Here is a 19,123-nt window from a genome sequence, read left to right as displayed (position 1 = left end):
TGGCCGCCTCATTAGGCCTAGCGCCACTTAAACTTTTAAACTCTCGATAATTCTACAACTATTTCATGCAGATTAACTAAAGGCATAAAAACCTTAACCGGAACACAAGAACCACATGATTCAATCACTTTTAAAGCAAAAAACGAGCAATTCACCAACATATAAGAATAAAATACTGAGCTCACCGAGGCAAATAATAATCCTATTATTTGCCTCGGTGAGCTCAGTATTTTTATTCAGTATTATATATATATATATATATATATATATATATATATATATAAGTAAAAATCCTTTCCTTATTTCAATATATTGGATATTGAACCTTGTAGGAAGAACAAAGCTAAATTTTCAGAATGAACAAAATACTTTTATTTGAATTTTAGAACAGAACCCAAAAAAAAAATAAATGCTGCAGCTCTTAACTATTAAAATTTTATACTCTTAATTACTACAGTTAAAACTCTTACGACTATTAAAATACTAAAATATCTTAAACTCTCCAAACAAAATATATATAAAAATCTTCCGAATTCTCTTCTTGTTGCCACACCGTAAAATGCAAGTTCATGACCTATTATTTATATTTCACGTTCTCTTTAATTCACGATCTTTACAAGTCATGATCTTTACAAGTCACGATCTTTACAAGTCATGATCTTTACAAGTCACGATCTTTACAAGTCATGATCTTTACAAGTCACGATCTTTACAAGTCACAATCCTTACAAGTCACGATCTTTACAATATATATATACGTACGTTTTGTGCCGCCTATTGCAACGAAAAAGGGAGGTGGGAAACTACAGATTATGACAGTCCCATAAACAAAATTTCTACTTTCTACGGCTACCATTTGTGAGTACCGAAATGCATACTTGCGTACGCACGTACAGATGTCACAAAAATCGCTTCTGAATTTATTTTAAATCTATTTTACAATTCGTTTTGAAAAAATAAAAGATTCCTTTATTCTGCCATACTTACATATGTACGCAAAATCATCATTCAGATGTATATTCGAGAAAAGTCAAAACAGATATTTTCGTTGAATGTTTTTTATGATTATGATAATTCCTTTACTTTATACATGGAAGTAAAAAGATAATTTGTTTTCCCTGTGAATGTATTGAGCATTTCCATTTGAAATAAATGTCAAGCGAATGTGTAATAAATGTGAAATTTTGTTAATTATTATGGGACGAATTTCTTTACAAATAAAGTAAGAATGCACATTGTATATGGTCGCCAACCTTGGAGAAGCTGTATTTGGAATTTTATATCGGGATAATCAGAAAAACTAAATGCTTGAAGGATGTTAGAGTTTTTAAATGTATGAGATTTTTCCATTTTTCTTATTTGATAAGTATTTGGAACTCCAGACTGCTAAGTTCGTGAAGAATTTTAAAAGTAATTTTTCTACCGCACAGCGTTGTCATCTATGTGATACAGGAAAAATAGATCAATTATAATTCATCATTGAAAAGATAAAAGCAATAAAAATATCAAAGTTGTATTTTCTTAATGGAAATAGCACTTTTAAAGTACAATTAAAAGAAGCACTAGAAGAACGTAAAGACGGATAAAATAAAGATTTTGAAAATAGTAAATTGAAAGAAAATTTTTATTTAAAAAGTAATGAATACGATCTTTTAGAAAGACAGAATTAATATTCAAAAAGATGTTCTTGTAAAACCGTCATGACGTTTCGATCAATTTGATTCTAAAAATTAAATTATAATTTTTGATTTTCCTTTCGTATATTTAAATACAAATTTAAATTTCTATCTTGTATCTGCATTAACACAATTTTAATTTCATTTACCTTCGATACAAGAAGTTATAAGATATAACTTCTAAGCGAAAATTATTTGTTCACCTGGTGAACAAACAGTTCGTTCCATTTAGTAGAACATTGCTTGTAATACGCAAGAGAATCTGTCCCAGATATTAAGTACGATATATTTTATTTCAATTTTTGATTTTCAAACAGATACAAAAGTACGTATTTGACATAAATGCAAATAAAATAAATCATTATTTCACATAAAAATAAGAAACATATTTTGTTTTAATATTATAGAACTATATGATTATAACTTAACAAATATATTTCGAAGGTCAAACCAACAAAAATGTAATATTTTAGTAATACAAGTATATCTGTTTCAAAACGATGTGAAGTCACAGTATTCTTTTGATAGTTTTTCCAAGGGGGATAAAACAATGTAGAGAGCTGATTAACAAAAAACATTTCTAGCGATGTGAAATCACAAAATTCTTTTAGTATTCAATATTCTCGTTTTTGGAATTTTGAATTTGTTTTATTGTTTGTTTCATATTTTAAAACATTTAACAAATTTTTGATTAAAAAACGCCCAAATTTCAAAGCGAGCAGAGGCAGCATTTTAGAGAATGAAACAGTTGTATCTCCAGCTCGCGAGACTGTCTATCGGAAGTTCTAAGGATATGCTGTTTTTAAATATTTTTAGCCCAAATGGCGTTATCCCAAATGATCTGGAAATGTTTATATGTCTATAAATGAAAAACGTTTTCAGATTTTAAATTCTCTGTTATTTAAACCAATACTATAAATACAAGACTAATTTTGTTTAAGAAACGTGAATATTAAAATTTTTATTGGAATATTATTACAATGCATAACTTCTACTTTAAAGTATGTAAATTTCTTATTCTCCTCAACAGATGACTTCCTGTAATATTTCTTTCAACTTTTAAATTCGTTTCTCTAGTTTGCTCGAAAATACATAAGAAGATACCTTAACAATTTTGAAATACATTCAGTTTTTTTATATTGATTAAAGCTCATCTGTACAGCGATAAATCCCAGTTATTCACAAAGAAAGCTTCAGTCGAATCTTATCCATTACACATATCGTCGACATCATGCTAAAACCAAAAATATATAAAATCATTTTTTCTAAAAAAAAAAACATTTTTCAAAGTATGAGCTGTTTAGAGGAAAATTTAGTATTGATTTCTGCGGGGCGATTCTTTTACATGCATTTAAGAAAAACCTGCTCTTTTAAACGGCGCAGAAAATTATGTAAATGAAAACAACAAAAAATGCAGATTCAGGATTCTTTGAGACATCGACATTATTTCATAATTTGCAATAATTCGAAAAATTATTGAAAATATATATGTGCTTTAAATGCACGTAGTTGCCATTTGGCAAGATATTCATATTTAGTCAATTAATCAAATCAAAACTACGGAAATTTTAATTGCGTAGTGTAACCAATCGGATCCATACTGTTTATTGTATATAGTTCTGAAAGTTTCAGTGTGGTGATACGACTAACGGTGTAACGGTCACTATTGTGAGTTGATGTGATTTGTGCAGAGGTGTCTGCTAATTCAAACTGAATTACCCAGGGCAGGCGGCGAAGTAGGTAGGTAGGTAGGTTACGGAGGACTGGAACGCCTGGTGTCTAACAGAGGTAAACAGGCATGTGTTCCAAACCCTCCTCTAACTACGGCAAAAGCTTCCTGGAACCACACGAGGCTGCACCAGGAGATTATTGAGGTTGTCAAAGGGAAGTACATGGCCTTACAAGGGCATTAGTAGGATTGTATTACAGTTTGAAGAGGCAAGCTGTGGTGTTACAGATAGTAGGTAGTTAAACTAAAAATACTTGGATAATAAGACATACGCATAAAAAGACATAAAAATGCATAGGCAACAATACAAAAAGCACAATGCGTAAAATGCATAAACAGAGAGCACAAAAAACAGGTACATACACATAGTCACTTAAGGCACAAAAAGATAAATGGAGTACATGAAGTCACATGAAAGCTGGAGCACAATGTTAGTGTAAGGCAGTTCTGTTGGATATAAATACAAGTACATCTTGAATGATGAATGATGAGTTCATGAATACTCATGTGTGCAGAAGAAGAGTGCGGTTAGATTGCTAAGGCGTTGATTATTGTAGCATCGCTAAGAACATAGATAAAAACACTGATAAAAGGCACGAGGATGTTGTAGCACTAATTATTGGGCAGTGCCCCAGCAATGTGTGCACAGTGAGGCACACAAGCGTTCACTAACACTGCGTAAGAAGATGTTGTTCACATGCTGTTGAAGGGATTACACACGTATCATTATGGAGGCATAACACATCTCTCTAAGGAGATGCCACATATTTGCGAATTGTTAGTATTGCCACTTTAGATTGTGGGCAGGGGAGCTTAAACACACAGTTGTGGTGAAGCCCAGATATTGTAAAATTCACTGGACTAGTCTTAGAGCTTATCGTCAGTACACCATAGCGTCATTTTAGCACGGTAGGCAAAGGTCTGTGCCCAATGCCGCGATGGTATTCATGATGCTGGAGATTGAATTAACCGCTCCTTTATGCGTTATAAGGAACCGGTGATAGGCGTTCCTATTATTTGTAGGTAGCGGAAGATGGTGCGCATCCGTCAAAGGACATTCAAATACGTAATGGTCTGGTGACCCTTCTGATCCACAGACACAGATATCTGTATTTGAGATGCCGTGGCGATTGTAATAGCTGGGAAACGGCGGCGAGGAGACGATTGTAATAGCTGGGAAACGGCGGCGAGGAGGCCCCTTTGCTTACTGCCCCACGGGGTTTTTCCTTTCTACTTGCTTAATTGCTTATAATAGAGTGCAATGAAGGAAACCACTGGCGGTACATTTCTTAAGAGCCACCGCTAGCTCAATAAATAAAGATGATTTAAATAATAAAATGTTAATTCACATGTCAAAGATATCTTAGTACACAACCTTTCTTGTGTAGATCTTTCCATCATTTTTAAGCTCGCCTTGCAGAAGACCATCCATTATTTTTAACTCTACGTCCATTCTTTCACGAACTCTTGAACAGGCAAAATAAAGTTGACCGTGTCCAAATGCAGGCTCAGGTAAAAAAATGCCAACTCGCTTAAGCGTTGAGGCTTATTGATGGTCATAGCAAAGGCAAGTTTTACAGGAAATTGTCTACGTCTCAATTGAAACGGCCAATTGTGCTGTGACAACTTCACCCAATTGGCTAGTACAGTTACGCAAGCAACTAATAAACTATCGGCGACAAACAGACACTTAAGCCGCACATAATAAAGATATTTATTTATTTTATCTTATTTGTTTTTTCATAGTTGCCGGTTTTTTTCGGTTGCAAATTTCCGAATTCTATTATGTTAAATTTATTTATTAAATGTTAAATGCATAGTATTTTTAATTTTTCCGGCTTAGCTTTCTCATAATATTCGTCACACGCTGCACTGCACGGGAAATAAAACAATTTACAGTTGCGCAAGCAACCAATAAACTATCGGCGACAAACAGATGTTAAATTTATTTATTAAATGTTAAATGCACGTGATCTTGTATTTAATTTTTCCGGCTTAGCTTTCTCATAATATTTATCGCACGTGTACTGCACGGGGAATAAAACAATTTACAGCTGCACAAGCAACCAATTTTAATTGCGTAGTGTATCGACGACAAACAGATGTTAAATTTATTTATTAAATGTTAAATGCACGTGGTCTAGTATTTTTAATTTTTTCGGCTTAGCTTAATAATATACGTCACGCGCTGCACTGCACGGGGAATAAAACAATTTACAGTTACGCAAGCAACCAATAAACTATCGGCGACAAACACTTAAGCCGCTTATATATATATATATATTACATGAAATTGTTATTACACATTTGCTTATCATATTTGTTTTTAAAGTTAATAATATTTTTTTCAAAAATTGGCAAAAAATACTTAGTTTCATTTTTATTAGTATTTTTAACTATTTCATTCGATATCATGTATCATGTATCTGTATTAAATCTAATGTATTATTGACTTAAAAAAATAAATAATAAAAATAAAAATCTATTTGAAGGCTTTCAGATTTTATATTTCGCCTGAAGGGGCGTTTTGTTAAACGTTTTGTGCGTTACCTTTATTTATTAAAGGCCATGTTCTTCGCACTTAAACCATAAAATTAATTCAAGAGCAATATCACAAAATATTTAAAAGAGCATATCTTTAGAATTTTCGGTACACAGCATCGCGCGCTGGAGATAAAAATGTTTCTCTTCCGTAAATTATTGTCGTTCCTGGCTTTGAAATCGTTGAATTTCTTAATCAAAAACTCATAAATACTTTATAAAATATAAAATAGATAATAAAATAAATTTCAAATTCGGGGCTCCCAGATGCCCATATTCGGGTGGAGACGTACGTTATTCAAAATTTGATGGCTCTAGGTACCGTTGTTTTATCACAGTGCGAGAAATATACATGCATTTATACAGATTCTTCATTATTTAATTTCTTTATATATAATACAAGGCTCTAATATTTGGTGGCAATAATTTAAAAAGGGATTCGCCGCTTATAATGAATCAACAGAAAATGCCAAAACAAAATTAATAGACCTTCTGGGCAAATTGCCCCTTTAGGCTAAAAGTGATAAAATTAAAATAAGTAAAAATAAAAATTCATGCTTTTTAAAGGGTTAAATAAAAATTTCTTTTTTTCGTTAGTCAAAAATATAAAAATTACTTAAATAAATTAATAAAACCAGTAAACAGAAAATAAAAATCTTTATTGCATTAGACATCGAGCATGTAACATAAATAATTAATTATTTAATGAAGGCTTCTGAACTATACTTATATCTATTCAAGAAATCTTCTCACATTCACATTTAAAATTATATAAAAAATGAAATATCGAGTATAATGCTGTGAAAGGCACAACACATCAAAGCATAAAAAAGTAAATAATTCCAAAGATGCATTAGTTTACAGCTTCATGTGTGCCACATTTTTAACAAATGGACAAATAAAGCAAATATTAAATATCTGTAGGTGCTTCAAAGAACACATGAATAATTCAACACAATAGGAAAAACTACTTCTTAAAATGTAGTTTCTTAGAGTTTGTGTGAAATGCTTGGACTGAATCCCATTTGAGAAAACAAATGTAAAGACCTGGTTTCCTTTCTTTTACTGCAATGATGACGAAATCATTCTTGCGTGTCACTGGAATCTAATACTAACAACTTTAATATAAATAATTAATGACATAAAAGAGCTACAAATCTAATTATTTTAAATTACAGTTTAAAATAATTAGTTCCTATGATGACCCCATTACTCTCGTTTCCATAGTACGCCGTCATAATCTTTTATTCTAGCAAACTGCTCGTCTAGTGAACTAACTATCTTCTACCGCTCTTCCATTTTGATACCATTGTTGGATCCTTTGTCGAACACTTTATATGGTTTTCTTCTCCTGCAAAAAGTAAACAGAGACATGAAAAACAAGGAATCATTTAAAGAAAGCTTTAAATAAAAAAACCTCCTTTTTGTTCTCTATACTCTACTTGCTTTAAACTTCGATAAGAGAATCTAAGGTTAATTCTGTTCTAGCTGGTTGAAATGGGATGTAAAAAACTTGTATTACTAAACAAAAGACGTGACATTAAAGGATGATTAATTTCAGGAGGGGAAAAATATACCAAGTAAATTGGGGTAATTAAACTTAGAAATAACCTCTTTTTCCTTGTCTATGCTCTAAAATCCGCTAACAGAATCGAAGGTTAATTCTGTTATAGATGGCTGAATTAGAACATAAGAAAACTTGCATTAACTTGTATTGCTTATAAAACTTGATTACTAAAACCAACACATGGCATTACAGCTTAATTTCAGGAGGTGGTGTGTATTTAATTATGGCAAAGCACAGTAGGGCTATCTACCTAAGGGCAGGGATGCCTTCTTGGAGGACTTTCTAAGGGCAACTGGCTAGTATACACATGGGGAAAACCACGAAAACACCCATGCAGCCAGCCCGTTCGCGGTATTCGAACCTCGGACCGAACTACCAGTGTTCAGCGACTTTACCGCTCGGCCGCTGGTGGGCCTTAATTTCAGGAGAAAAAAAATGTATTAAATAAATTGAGTAATTAGACATAGGAATAACATTCTTTTCCTTCTCTATACTCTAGTCACATTAAAATTCAATAACAGAACCTAAGGTTTATTCTGTTCTAGATGGCGGAATTGGGACGTAAAAAACTTGTATTACTAAAAAAAAAAAAAAAAACACTGACATTACAGCTTAATTTCAGGAGGGAAAAATATGCCAAGTAAATTGAGGTAATTAAACATAGAAATAACATCCTTTTCCTTCTCTAATCTCTTTAAAATCCGATAACAGAACCTAAGATTAATTCTGTTCTAGAAGGCTCAATTGGAACATAATAAACATTTATTAATAAAAAAACACATGACATTAACGCTTAATTTCAGGTGCGAAAATGTAATAATTGAGGTAATGCCTCAAAAATCACCTAATTGTTTAAAATCTTTTAATTTGGACATTTGATATTTCATCTTAACACTGAAACTAAAACGGAAGCACTGAAAATAAATTCTCATTTTTATTCTTATTCAGTTATAAAATATTATAGAATTAAAAATTCTTTTGCTTTTTGCTTCATGCAGATGTGCTTTTTCATCTGCATTCTCCGAGCAATAATAATTAATAACTTCGAATGCAGTTCTTGAATTTTTAGACAGATATTATCAAAGTGGCGTTTGATTTATCTACGACTTTTTTATGCTGAATTAACTGATGAATCTGGAAATCGCATAATGTTTCATACTGAAATGTCGGCAGTATTCTCTTTGCCTGTGAATGATGAGCTGATAAAATTCAAAATTAAAATTTCAAAATTTTGAGTCTTTTTAGTTAAAAAATGTTCATAGATAATTTTGAGATAATATAATAAAAAATAGTAATAAATTATGAGAGTCATTAAATGTTGTCTCTTGAATAGTACTGTGATTAATGGAGACTGAATGTTGGCCAGAAACCACGGGTATAGGTTCGATTATCGTCTAAGGTTTGATTGTACAGACGTTAATTTACCCTCCTTCTTGAGGGTGTAATATCAATCTTTACCTATAATGCACCTTGGAAAACGTTAACTTACTAAAGATTTAGTTAACAAAAATATTCTGATCATTTACTAATCAGAAGAAATATATAAAAATTTAGAGTTTATCTTTGGGAAGAAATTCCAACTCTAATAATGGCACTATTTTAAAAAAATTCGTTGCCATTTAATGCAAAAGCTTTGTGACTGAAAGAGGAGATACGGGATCTCTGACTAAGAATAAAATTTGTAGCCATTTTTTAATATGCTATGTAGTAGTTGCATAATATGTGATGAATCAAAAGAGTGATCTTTTGAATTTTATTGGTTGCATCAGCTTTCAGAACCTATGAATACTTACTTTTTATATCACATTTAGGTAATAAAATGGGAATTTTTATTTCGTCACCAATTACTACTGGAAGGGAACTAGTCCAATATTCACTATCCACCATAACTGACTTGATTTTCAAGAAAAAAACCTTTTCCCTCTTCCCCAAACTGTACGAAGATCAGCAGCGGGGGGGGGGAAATGAAAATTTGAAATTTTAGTTCATTTTTAGTTATTGATATCATCTAAATAAAGATCCAAAATAATGTTTGAGAAAACTAGTTATAAATGAAGTGGAGATTAAGATTTCGAATAATAAGCTTAAATTATTTGTGGTAAAGTTGTAACAGCAATAATTCTATATTATCCGTTAATTTTAGTGTAAATTTTATTATTCTTACTTTGAAAATATTTCTCCCTCTTCCAAGGTGTCAGGAATTTTTCTACCTTTCGTTTCGGGGAGCAAAAGTAGCAGCAAACCGCTAATAATCGACAGACCTCCAGGAACTGCAAGGGGTACAACAGGATGGGTGACATCCGCCTGGAAGAATGAGAGTTGGATTAGTAGTGTTCCTATTAGTAGGAAATCTCCTCTAACAAATAACAACTGTTAATTAAATAATATTCTCTTAATTCGTAATTTTACTAGATAATTTCTAAGAAAATATTCTAGCATAACATAATTTATTAAAAATGTGGTGGATAATGAAAATTTTTAGAAATACATTTCACTTAATCAGAATGAAAAACGTTTTCCATTCACTTTAAAAATTTACAAAGAAAATCTGGTATATAAAAACAGAAGTATTTTCAATTGAAAAAATATTACTCCGAGTGAACAATTGCTGGGAAATAATGTGTTAAACAAATACACAAGCTTAATGTAACAAACTTAAATAAGCTTAAAGAAGCTTAAAATTTAATGTATATGTTACACAAGGATTTTCTTAGCATGAAGATTTTACAGTAAAAGTGTTTAACATGTTTATTGCCAAAAATTATCTTTACCTCAACTTAAAAGGCTCATCAGTTGTCTAGATAACGATTTGACTTAATATCAGCAGCTATGCCTACTGATCAGTTATATGTTATTAATACACTGGAACACGAAATTTTTCTGAACTTTCCTTACTCGTGAAATGATAATTTTTCTAAAACACTTCTTATCATATACATAAAGTTAGATTCGTTAATCTTTAACTACTTTTCCATAATTAACAATTAAACTATCGATAAATTAACCTGCATTCTTACGGTTTGTTATAGTTTACAATTTTGGTAAATTTGAGAGTTTTAAATACTTCATGTCATAGGTGTCCGCCGATAATATCACGGCAAAATCATCACGGGCGAAATCGTCGCGGAGACAACAACGCAAGTCGAAAACGTCGTGCTACAAAACATCGTGGGAGAAAACATCGCAAAGAGAAAACATCGCAGTTCTAAAAATCGTGATACAAAATATCGTCGTCGAAAATAAAGCAGTTCAAAAACTTCGCAGTTTAAAAACATCGTCGTTGAAAATATCGCGGTAAAAAATAAAGTATCGACCAATCATCGCAGGACGATAACATCGCAGACCTGCTTTTCTCAGGATTTAATAATTGTAAATGGATATTCCCATAATGATTTGTGAGCGCGAGATGGAAAGAAAGATAATTTTTACTTTCATGTTTTCTATTAACTAATAATTTTTTGCTGAAAAAGTAAGAAGGAAACTTAAAAATAAACTGAAGCAGAACAAGAAATAATTTTCATTATAAGACTATTAGATTGACAAAAATGAAGAAAATAATCTCATAATTAGCAATTTTTTATAGATAAGGTCATGCAGTTACGCAGCTTCCTTTTTCTAAATATTTTTAGATTATACTTTTAATGAAAAATTACCAGTAAAAACTTTATAAAAAAATGACCTATTAATGACCTTTGTTAGTTAACTATGTCAGTTTAAAATTCTATTAAGTTGCCTTAATTTTCTATCTATAAGTTGCCTTAATTTTCTATGCTTAAATTTCCTTCTTACCTTTTTAAGCAAAAATTTATTAGTTAATAAAAAATATGAAAGTAAAGATTATTCTTCTTTCCATCTTGCGCTCAAATCATTATGGAAATATCCCTTTACAATTATTAAAGCCTGAAAAAAGCATGTCTGCGATGTTATCGTCATGCGATGATTTGTAGATACTTTATTTCAAAGCACGATTTTTTCGACGACGATATTTTTAAACTGCGAAATTTTTGAATCGCTTTATTTTGGACGACGATATTTTGTATCACGATGTTTTAGAACTGCGATGTTTTCTCCCACGATGTTTTGTATCACGACGTTTTCGCCTTGCGTTGTTTTCTCCGTGATGTTTTCGGCTGTAACCACGTCACAATTCTTTAAAAGAAGTATGGGGTATTTTCTTATACTGACACTACTCAGAGCCATCTATAATTCGATATACCAGTTGAAATGCCACCAAATTTGGCAGAAGGACTAAGGATGATATGGGGGAAAAGACTCAAAGGAAAAAAAAAAGTTAGTTTCGAAAGGTGTCAATAGAGAAAAATGTGGCGCTGTTCCAGTCTATACAACTCAAAATGTGCATGAAATAGGAAAAATTTGAAAATGCAAATACTCGGTAATGTAAATGACAGCAGCGTCAGTAAATCAGTCTATAAAAATAAGTGAAAAACACCGACAGGCATTCTGAATATAAGCAGGATTCAACATGCGTCTCACTTTACCTCATCGCGCATTACTTGGGAAGATCATCTCTTCATCAATAAAACGCATCCGCCATTCTTCGTGTGAGTAGAAATTGTCACATCCTATATAAAGACCCTCTATAAATAAACGCATTAAAAGTCGTGATTCAGATTTGGAAGAAATGTGATCCTTAGTAGTTTGGTTTGGCAGAGACCATACTTTCCTTTATCCGCAACTTTCGAAACGAAATTTTTTTTTCAATAAATGTTTTCCTCTTATCGTCATTTGCCCCGCTACCAAATTTGGTGGTAGCTGATAGGCCGAGCTACAGATGGCTCTGAGAAGTGTGAATTAAAACAAAAACACCCTGCATATAGCTTCGTTTCTATTGATTAATCATCAAACTATTACTATGGATTGTACTCAAAGAAATGACAAAAATAGAATTATCAGGTCCAAAATAAGCAATACGAAATTATTAGTAATATTTGTTATAACACTACTATTGCTACTATAAATTCAGAGTAATTCAGAAAAACAAAGTGTAGCAAACAATCACACGTAATGGATGTCTAGAATGTAATTACCAACATAAGTTTTTATCTAGACTAGATCCTCTTAGAATGTTGACACAGATATGGGCCACAGTGATGAGCTCCGTTTATTTTTATAATTCGGTTCCCAGATATGACTTTTTTCTCCCATTGATTTAAAATAGGTTTTTACCTTTTGTGTATGTCGTTAAATGAAATAAAGCAAAATAAATAAAACAAAAAATTTTGAAAACGTTAAAATTATCATACATAAATTTTTTAATGCAAAAATACAATTTTTTTTCACTACACTGTACACAGGCGGACCATATCAATATGCACAAAGGAGCTAAACATTTCGAATCCCTATTTTAGACAACTGATGGTCCAAGTCTAGATTATTATTGTTGTTTTGTAAGCAAGTTATTGTTATTATATAAGCTTACTATTACCGTTTCGAAATTAACTACAACCACAGAAAAAATAAATTCTTCATTCTAAGATTTACTTTCACTTACTAGAATAAAAAATACTTCTTTTTCTTTGCAAATTATATAAAACTTTTACTTAAACATGAAACAAATTTCAGTCATGGCTTTGTATTACTGAAACAAAAGTCATTTTGACTTTTAACCGGAATGGGAAGAAAGAACTTTAATTATAATTCAGTTTAGGAAAATGTAATGTGAACGCGTTTTCTGAAACTACAAAATAAAATAAAATTTACCAATTTAAAATGATTTCATATTTATTGGTCCTATTTTCAGTGGAGGTATTCATCAAGAGTGATATTTATAATTTTTTTTATTCAATTAAATCTTTCTCATTGAAAAAGAGAACTTTACTTCTGTTTGAAGATTTTAATTGTTCATGTCAGAATTAATCAATCAGTTCTGTTTGAAGTTAACCAACTGTAATGGTCAGTATAATCCTTAAAATAAATATTTTTTCATTTAAATATTTTCGCAATCTCATAAACGTATTTAAATCGAATAAATGCAAGTAAATTTTCAGTAATTTGGTTTGTTCCTCGAAAGGCACTATGTGATCAAAAGCATTCTAATGCTTCCAGGAAGTAGTAAATTTGCCCTCTGACATAGCACTGTATACTTAACGTTCGGAAAAGTTTATAAATTATTCAAGAAGTCATGACTCATTCCGAAATTAGCAGAAGATTTAGGAATCCCTTTTAGAGACATCATAATACACATCTTAAAACACAACGTGGATAGGAGATGCCATTCGGTGAGTTCGAAAAAGGAGAAGTAATTGGTTGCTTTGTTACGAAAAATAGTTCGGCTGATCTTTGGAATATGGTAACAGGTAGTTTGGCGACATTTTGGTAAGGCGATAAAGGTTACTAGGTAGGACTTTAGCGATAATCTGAGAAGTACACAGTTCGAATCACAGATTATTTTGTCTGAGAGAAATGAGAGATCATGAGACATGTCATGTGACATTTTCCGGAAAATTCCGATCGTGATTTTAGCTAATAAGCACTTAGAAACAATTTTGCTGCTAAAGTGCAGAATCGTCCACTTATTTGTTTGCGTTTTTTACAAGAATAAGAAGAATTGGATTTTTGCCAGGTTTCTTTGACTTTTTAAGTGAAAATAGGTCGATGTGTACATGGATAAAGTCAAGAGTGCGCGCAATGCCATTTCTGTGCCATTATGGGATGTATTTTTAAGTGAAAATAGGTCGACGTGTACATGGATACCGCATATGTGCAATTCTTAAAAACGCGCGAAGCAGTGGGCGATTCTGCACTTTCTCTCAATTTCGCACCTAATGGTCGTCATGGTTAAGCACTTTTTTTTTCCATAAAAGTTCTAGCATAAGCGTAATTCAGCTATCAGATTTTTGGAAAAAATGTTGAATTAAAAAAAAAAAAAAAGTGCATTTATTTTGTGAAAACAAAATGGCATCCCCCCCAAAAAAAAACTAGCAGGTTGCTGTAGCAGGGTTGGTCGCCAAATTTTCGCCAGAACATCGCCAAGTTACCACAATCCGAAGATTTACCAACCGTTCTTGAAACCTGATGATGTCTAATGAGGAACATTTAAATGGGAATGACATTTTTTATGAAGTGAAAAACTATAGAACTACATCTGTTCAACTAAAGCCACGTTGTCGACGCAGTTTGACAAACAGGAGCCATTCGCGGCTTCTTAGAGTGGTAAACCAAAACCTTATGTAATCAGCCAAATCTATTTGCGAAAGATTCGTCAGTTCTGTTCAATACAATGTCAGAACAATGATTTTTCATTCAGAGCTAAAGTATTCGGGTTTCAACACGATAAAAAATTTTTAGCATATAACTGAAGAAAAACTGACGTTGTGTTATGCAGATCGACGGCTGTCTGGAAGTCCAGTGGCCGTGCGTGGGTATAACAAATGCCAGGTGAATGACATTTTATACAGAATACTTGTCCTCAATTCAGCAAAGTTTAGTGAAAGAAGCATTATAATCTTATCTTGTTTCTTTCGGTCTGGGCTTAGTTCCTTGAGTCCTGTAAAAAGAAACGTGAGCAAAAAGACCTCTCTTAATATTTTAGACAATTCAACACTGCCCATAGTGTGACAACACTTTGATGAGGGTGCGAGGAGGAAGACATTCTGTTCGGTAAGATTGGGTTCTAAGCCATACAACATTTGTTTTCTGCTATGGATCTATCAGAACTCGACTGGCTCACTCACAGCCCCGATCTATCTTAACACTATAGAGTGATTAGGTTATTTGAAGGGGCAGACATGAAAAGTGAGCAACGCCCTCGCCGGACCTCTAACCTGGAACTCTCGAATGCGCACCCAGTGTGTTACCGTTACACCATGAAGACATGCTAAAAGAAGGTAGAAATTACCTTAAAGCGACTGGGGATTTGGGGACCTAATTGCCAAATCCGGGTGGTGAAGAATTATAGTGCACCACGGGCGTCAATTCGGGCGTCAATGTAGAGTCATTATTTGAAGCGGGTGACATAAATAATGAGCAATGTCCTCGTCGGGACTCGAATCTGGACCTCTCGAATACGAGCCGAGTGTGCTACCGTTATACCACAAAGGCATGCTGGAAGGAGGGAGAAAATACCTACAGAATAACTATGGGCTGAATTAGAATGTAGTTTGCGAATTTGGCTACATGAAAAATTTTTAGCATGTATCTGAAGAAAAACTGACGTTGTGTTACGCAGATCGACGGCTGTCTGGAAGTCCAGTGGCCGTGTGTGGGCTAAATATCGCTGACGTAACTAACGACTACCCTCCTAGAGGAATATAAAATATTTTCCATTCTTTCGAAAATACAGTTGGAGGATAAACATAAAAAAAATGTTACAAATACCTTTCCTACCAAAGTAACTACTGACACTGCAACCAATGAGTCCAACTTCCTTTTAATTCCTGAACTAAAGTGCATAAGCACCATCACTACATTCTATACAATTTCCAGGATACTTTTGATCACATAAATCGCATTTTGAGTTACCTTTACAAAGACAGCAATTATAAGGAAAGTGAGATAGACTGACCAGCTGTCCTATGAAAGGAGCAACTAGGGCTCCTATTCGAGCCCAAGTGGAACTGGATCCTACACCCACATTCCGGACTACAGTAGGAAAGACCTCGGCACTGTAGATGTAGATAATATCAAAAGAAGCGGAATTGAAGAACTTGCCGGCCATTGAGAAGGTAATTGACAGCCACGTCATATCTAGAACACACAAATAAGAAGAGCTTAAGTGCAACTGAGTTTCAAGTTTAAAATCCATATTTAAAATTTTTTATAACTATATGCTTTGGGCTAGAATTTAAAAATAAACTTTTTATTTATTAATATGTTTAAAAAATATTAACATAGTGGTATGAATGAATGCGACATTAAAACAACCGAAAACTTTGAACTTTTGAAATTTATTTTAAATAATATTGGATTGGCAAGAAAGTAACTTCGGTTTGCTTTCGGTTAGATAGTGTTATGTTTATTTTGTTATTCTTCCGTATATCTTATAATTTTTTTTCTTTCTTTTGCGATTTGGCAGCTGACGCTTTTAAGTTGCCACAGAAAATCACCCCGTGTATTTTTGTGTACAACTGTTAGTTTACGCTCAGTTTCAACATAAGGTGCAAAAATAAACATTTTCGACATATTTTTCTTTTTTATTTTCATAAAGGCAAGAAAGCGGCTGAGGCTCAAAACGAGATACGTAAAGTTTATGGTTTTGATTTCTTAACAGAATGCATGTGTCGGAACTGGTTTATATATTTCATTCTAAAGATTTTTCACATAAAGATGAACAACATTCTAGTCGACCTTCTGAAGTTGATGATGACAGAATTAAAGCTATAATTGAACCGAACTGTCACATAACTTTGCGAGAGATTGCAAGAAGTTTAAATATATCACACGCAACAACTGAAAATCACATAAGATGTCTTGGACTCGTTAAGAAGCTCGATATTTGGTTTTCACATAAATTGAAATAAATTCACCTAACAGTAGTTGCTATGCGCATTTCAAACGTAATACAATCAACTCTTTTTTTTAAACAAATTGTCACTGATAATGGAAAATGGATCATGTACAATAACATTAATCGAAAAACATCATGATCCAAGTACAATGAATCAGCACAAATCATATCGAAAACTAAATTCCACCGGAAAAAGATCATGCTCTCAATCTAGTGAGATTTCAAAAAATGTGTATTTTTAGCTGCTTCCAAACAACCGAACGATCAACTCAGATGTTTACTGCCAACAACTTATGAATTTGGAGGAAACAATAAAAGAGAAAAGGCCAGAAATGGCAAATCGTAAAGGCATCGTTTTCTCCACGATAATGCGAGGCCTCACACAATTTTAGCAACAAGTACTAAATTACAGGAACGTGGTTTGGAGGTGATGTCATATTCTCCATATAACCCTAACCTTAAATCATCGGATTATCATTTACTTCGAACTTTACAAAACTTCATAAATGGTAAGACTTTCAGTAATAGCGATGACCTCACATCGCACTTGGTTTAGGTTTTTGCTGAAAAAGACCAAACGTTCTACTATAAGCGCAGAATCAAGAAGTTACTAGAAAGATGACAAAAGGTCATCGAACAGAATGGAAGATATTTGACTAATTAAAGTTCATTTATTGTGTAGAAAAAAATTTGAGTTTCTTTCCACACTAAAAAACCGAAATTACATTCTTGCCAACCCGATACTAACAGTTACACGAATAAATTGCATGCGTCCTATTCAGTGAGATGAAGATAAGTCAAAGTCTACAGCAACATAACCGATGAAAGCAAATACATTCTCTAAATTTTAGAATAAAAAATCAGTTCTGCATGAGGAAGTTTATACCTAACAATAAATGTGCCACTTTCAAAGACATTTTTCTTACAGCTTCAGTTCCGCGATGAGAAATGCTGAAATTTCTAAGCGATCATTTCATAACCAGATAAAGAAGAATACTAAGCTTTCTTTAAAAAGCTTTTCATTTGCAAACTACTATTGCCGTTATTGGAGAAATCAAACTACAAGAACCAGAGTTATATTTGTAAATTTTGCAAGACTAGTTTCGATGTTTAACTATAGAATCATCTACCTCAGCTGCCTAACTGCAAATGGGCCATCTTCCTCAGCTGCCTAAGTGCAAATGGACACTTAGACAGCTGAGGAAGATGGTTCTGTAGTTAAACCATCGAAACTAGTCTTCCAAAATTTATAAATATAACCTGATGCTTGTTGGTCGACTTCTCCAATAATTATTATTCGCCGTGTTTATTTAACCTAAATTACTGTTGCCCTGTTTCACATTTTATGCAGGTATTCCGCTAAATCTATCACACAGAATAGTTGAAAAATATTATATATTTGTAATCACTTTTACATAAATATTTATCACATTTATCAATATCATATTCTTAATCACTGAATAGATCTTATTTTCTATCATCTGGGTCTTTTAGCATAAAAAAAAAAAAAAAAAAAAAAAAAAAAAAAAAAACCACATTCTACAATTCTGATGTAAATATTCGTTCTTTTAAACTCATAAAAATATTCAGGGAAAAACTCACAGTTTTTTTAATATCATCGAACATTTGCACGAATTTTATCAACATCTAAAATTTTCCTTCTTTACTGACGTTTTTTTAATAAATTGGTGAGAAGTTTGAAAGGCAATGATTGTCATTTACTGACACTTTAGAATTTACTTAGGGTAATTATGTTGAATAACTTTCGCGTTCAGTTGTCTCCAAAGGGAAAAAAAAAAATTGCGAGTTCTGGTAAACCAATGTGGCACTGCGGAAAGACTTTTCTCAGGTTTTTACAGTTATTTAAAAACATAACAATTACGAAAATAACGAATTATAGTTCAACCGCGTCAAACGCAACCTTCGCTGGCATCCTGCCAAAATATTTACGATCGTTAGAAGTGGTGTTTCTCAGGGTGAACAGCTCACATGACAATATGCTCTTCTCCGGAAAGAAGAGATTTCCTATCGACGGAGAGAAAGCCCTGTGTCATAGGATACAAGGTTTTCGCGTCTTTATTTCACATTCGCAGAAATAAACGTGAATATCTGCATAGTAAAAGTGCAATGCTGGAAACCAAAAA

The 19,123-nt window shown here is 32.6% G+C and overlaps 1 protein-coding gene across 3 annotated transcripts in view; it reads right to left on the bottom strand.

The window, feature by feature from the left end:
* Positions 1-6,584: 6,584 nt before the first annotated feature.
* Positions 6,585-19,123, bottom strand: part of LOC118200693 (organic cation transporter protein-like) — an 88,216-nt gene continuing 75,677 nt past the window's right edge. For all 3 annotated transcript variants that reach the window (XM_085813738.1, XM_035372651.2, XM_035372652.2), the window contains exons 10-12: positions 16,038-16,219; positions 9,678-9,817; positions 6,585-7,297 (exon numbers count right to left, since the gene is read on the bottom strand). In XM_085813738.1, coding sequence (XP_085669864.1) covers positions 7,231-7,297; positions 9,678-9,817; positions 16,038-16,219 — 389 coding nt within the window. In that variant the 3' untranslated portion in view covers positions 6,585-7,230. The remainder of the gene's footprint in view (positions 7,298-9,677; positions 9,818-16,037; positions 16,220-19,123) is intronic.

This window comes from Stegodyphus dumicola, chromosome 1, assembly GCF_044657685.1.
Source record: "Stegodyphus dumicola isolate Sdum_Otavi_A_Nest chromosome 1, ASM4465768v1".
In the NCBI taxonomy this organism is placed as follows: Eukaryota; Metazoa; Arthropoda; class Arachnida; order Araneae; family Eresidae; genus Stegodyphus; species Stegodyphus dumicola.
This window is presented reverse-complemented; position numbering and strand designations above follow the sequence as displayed.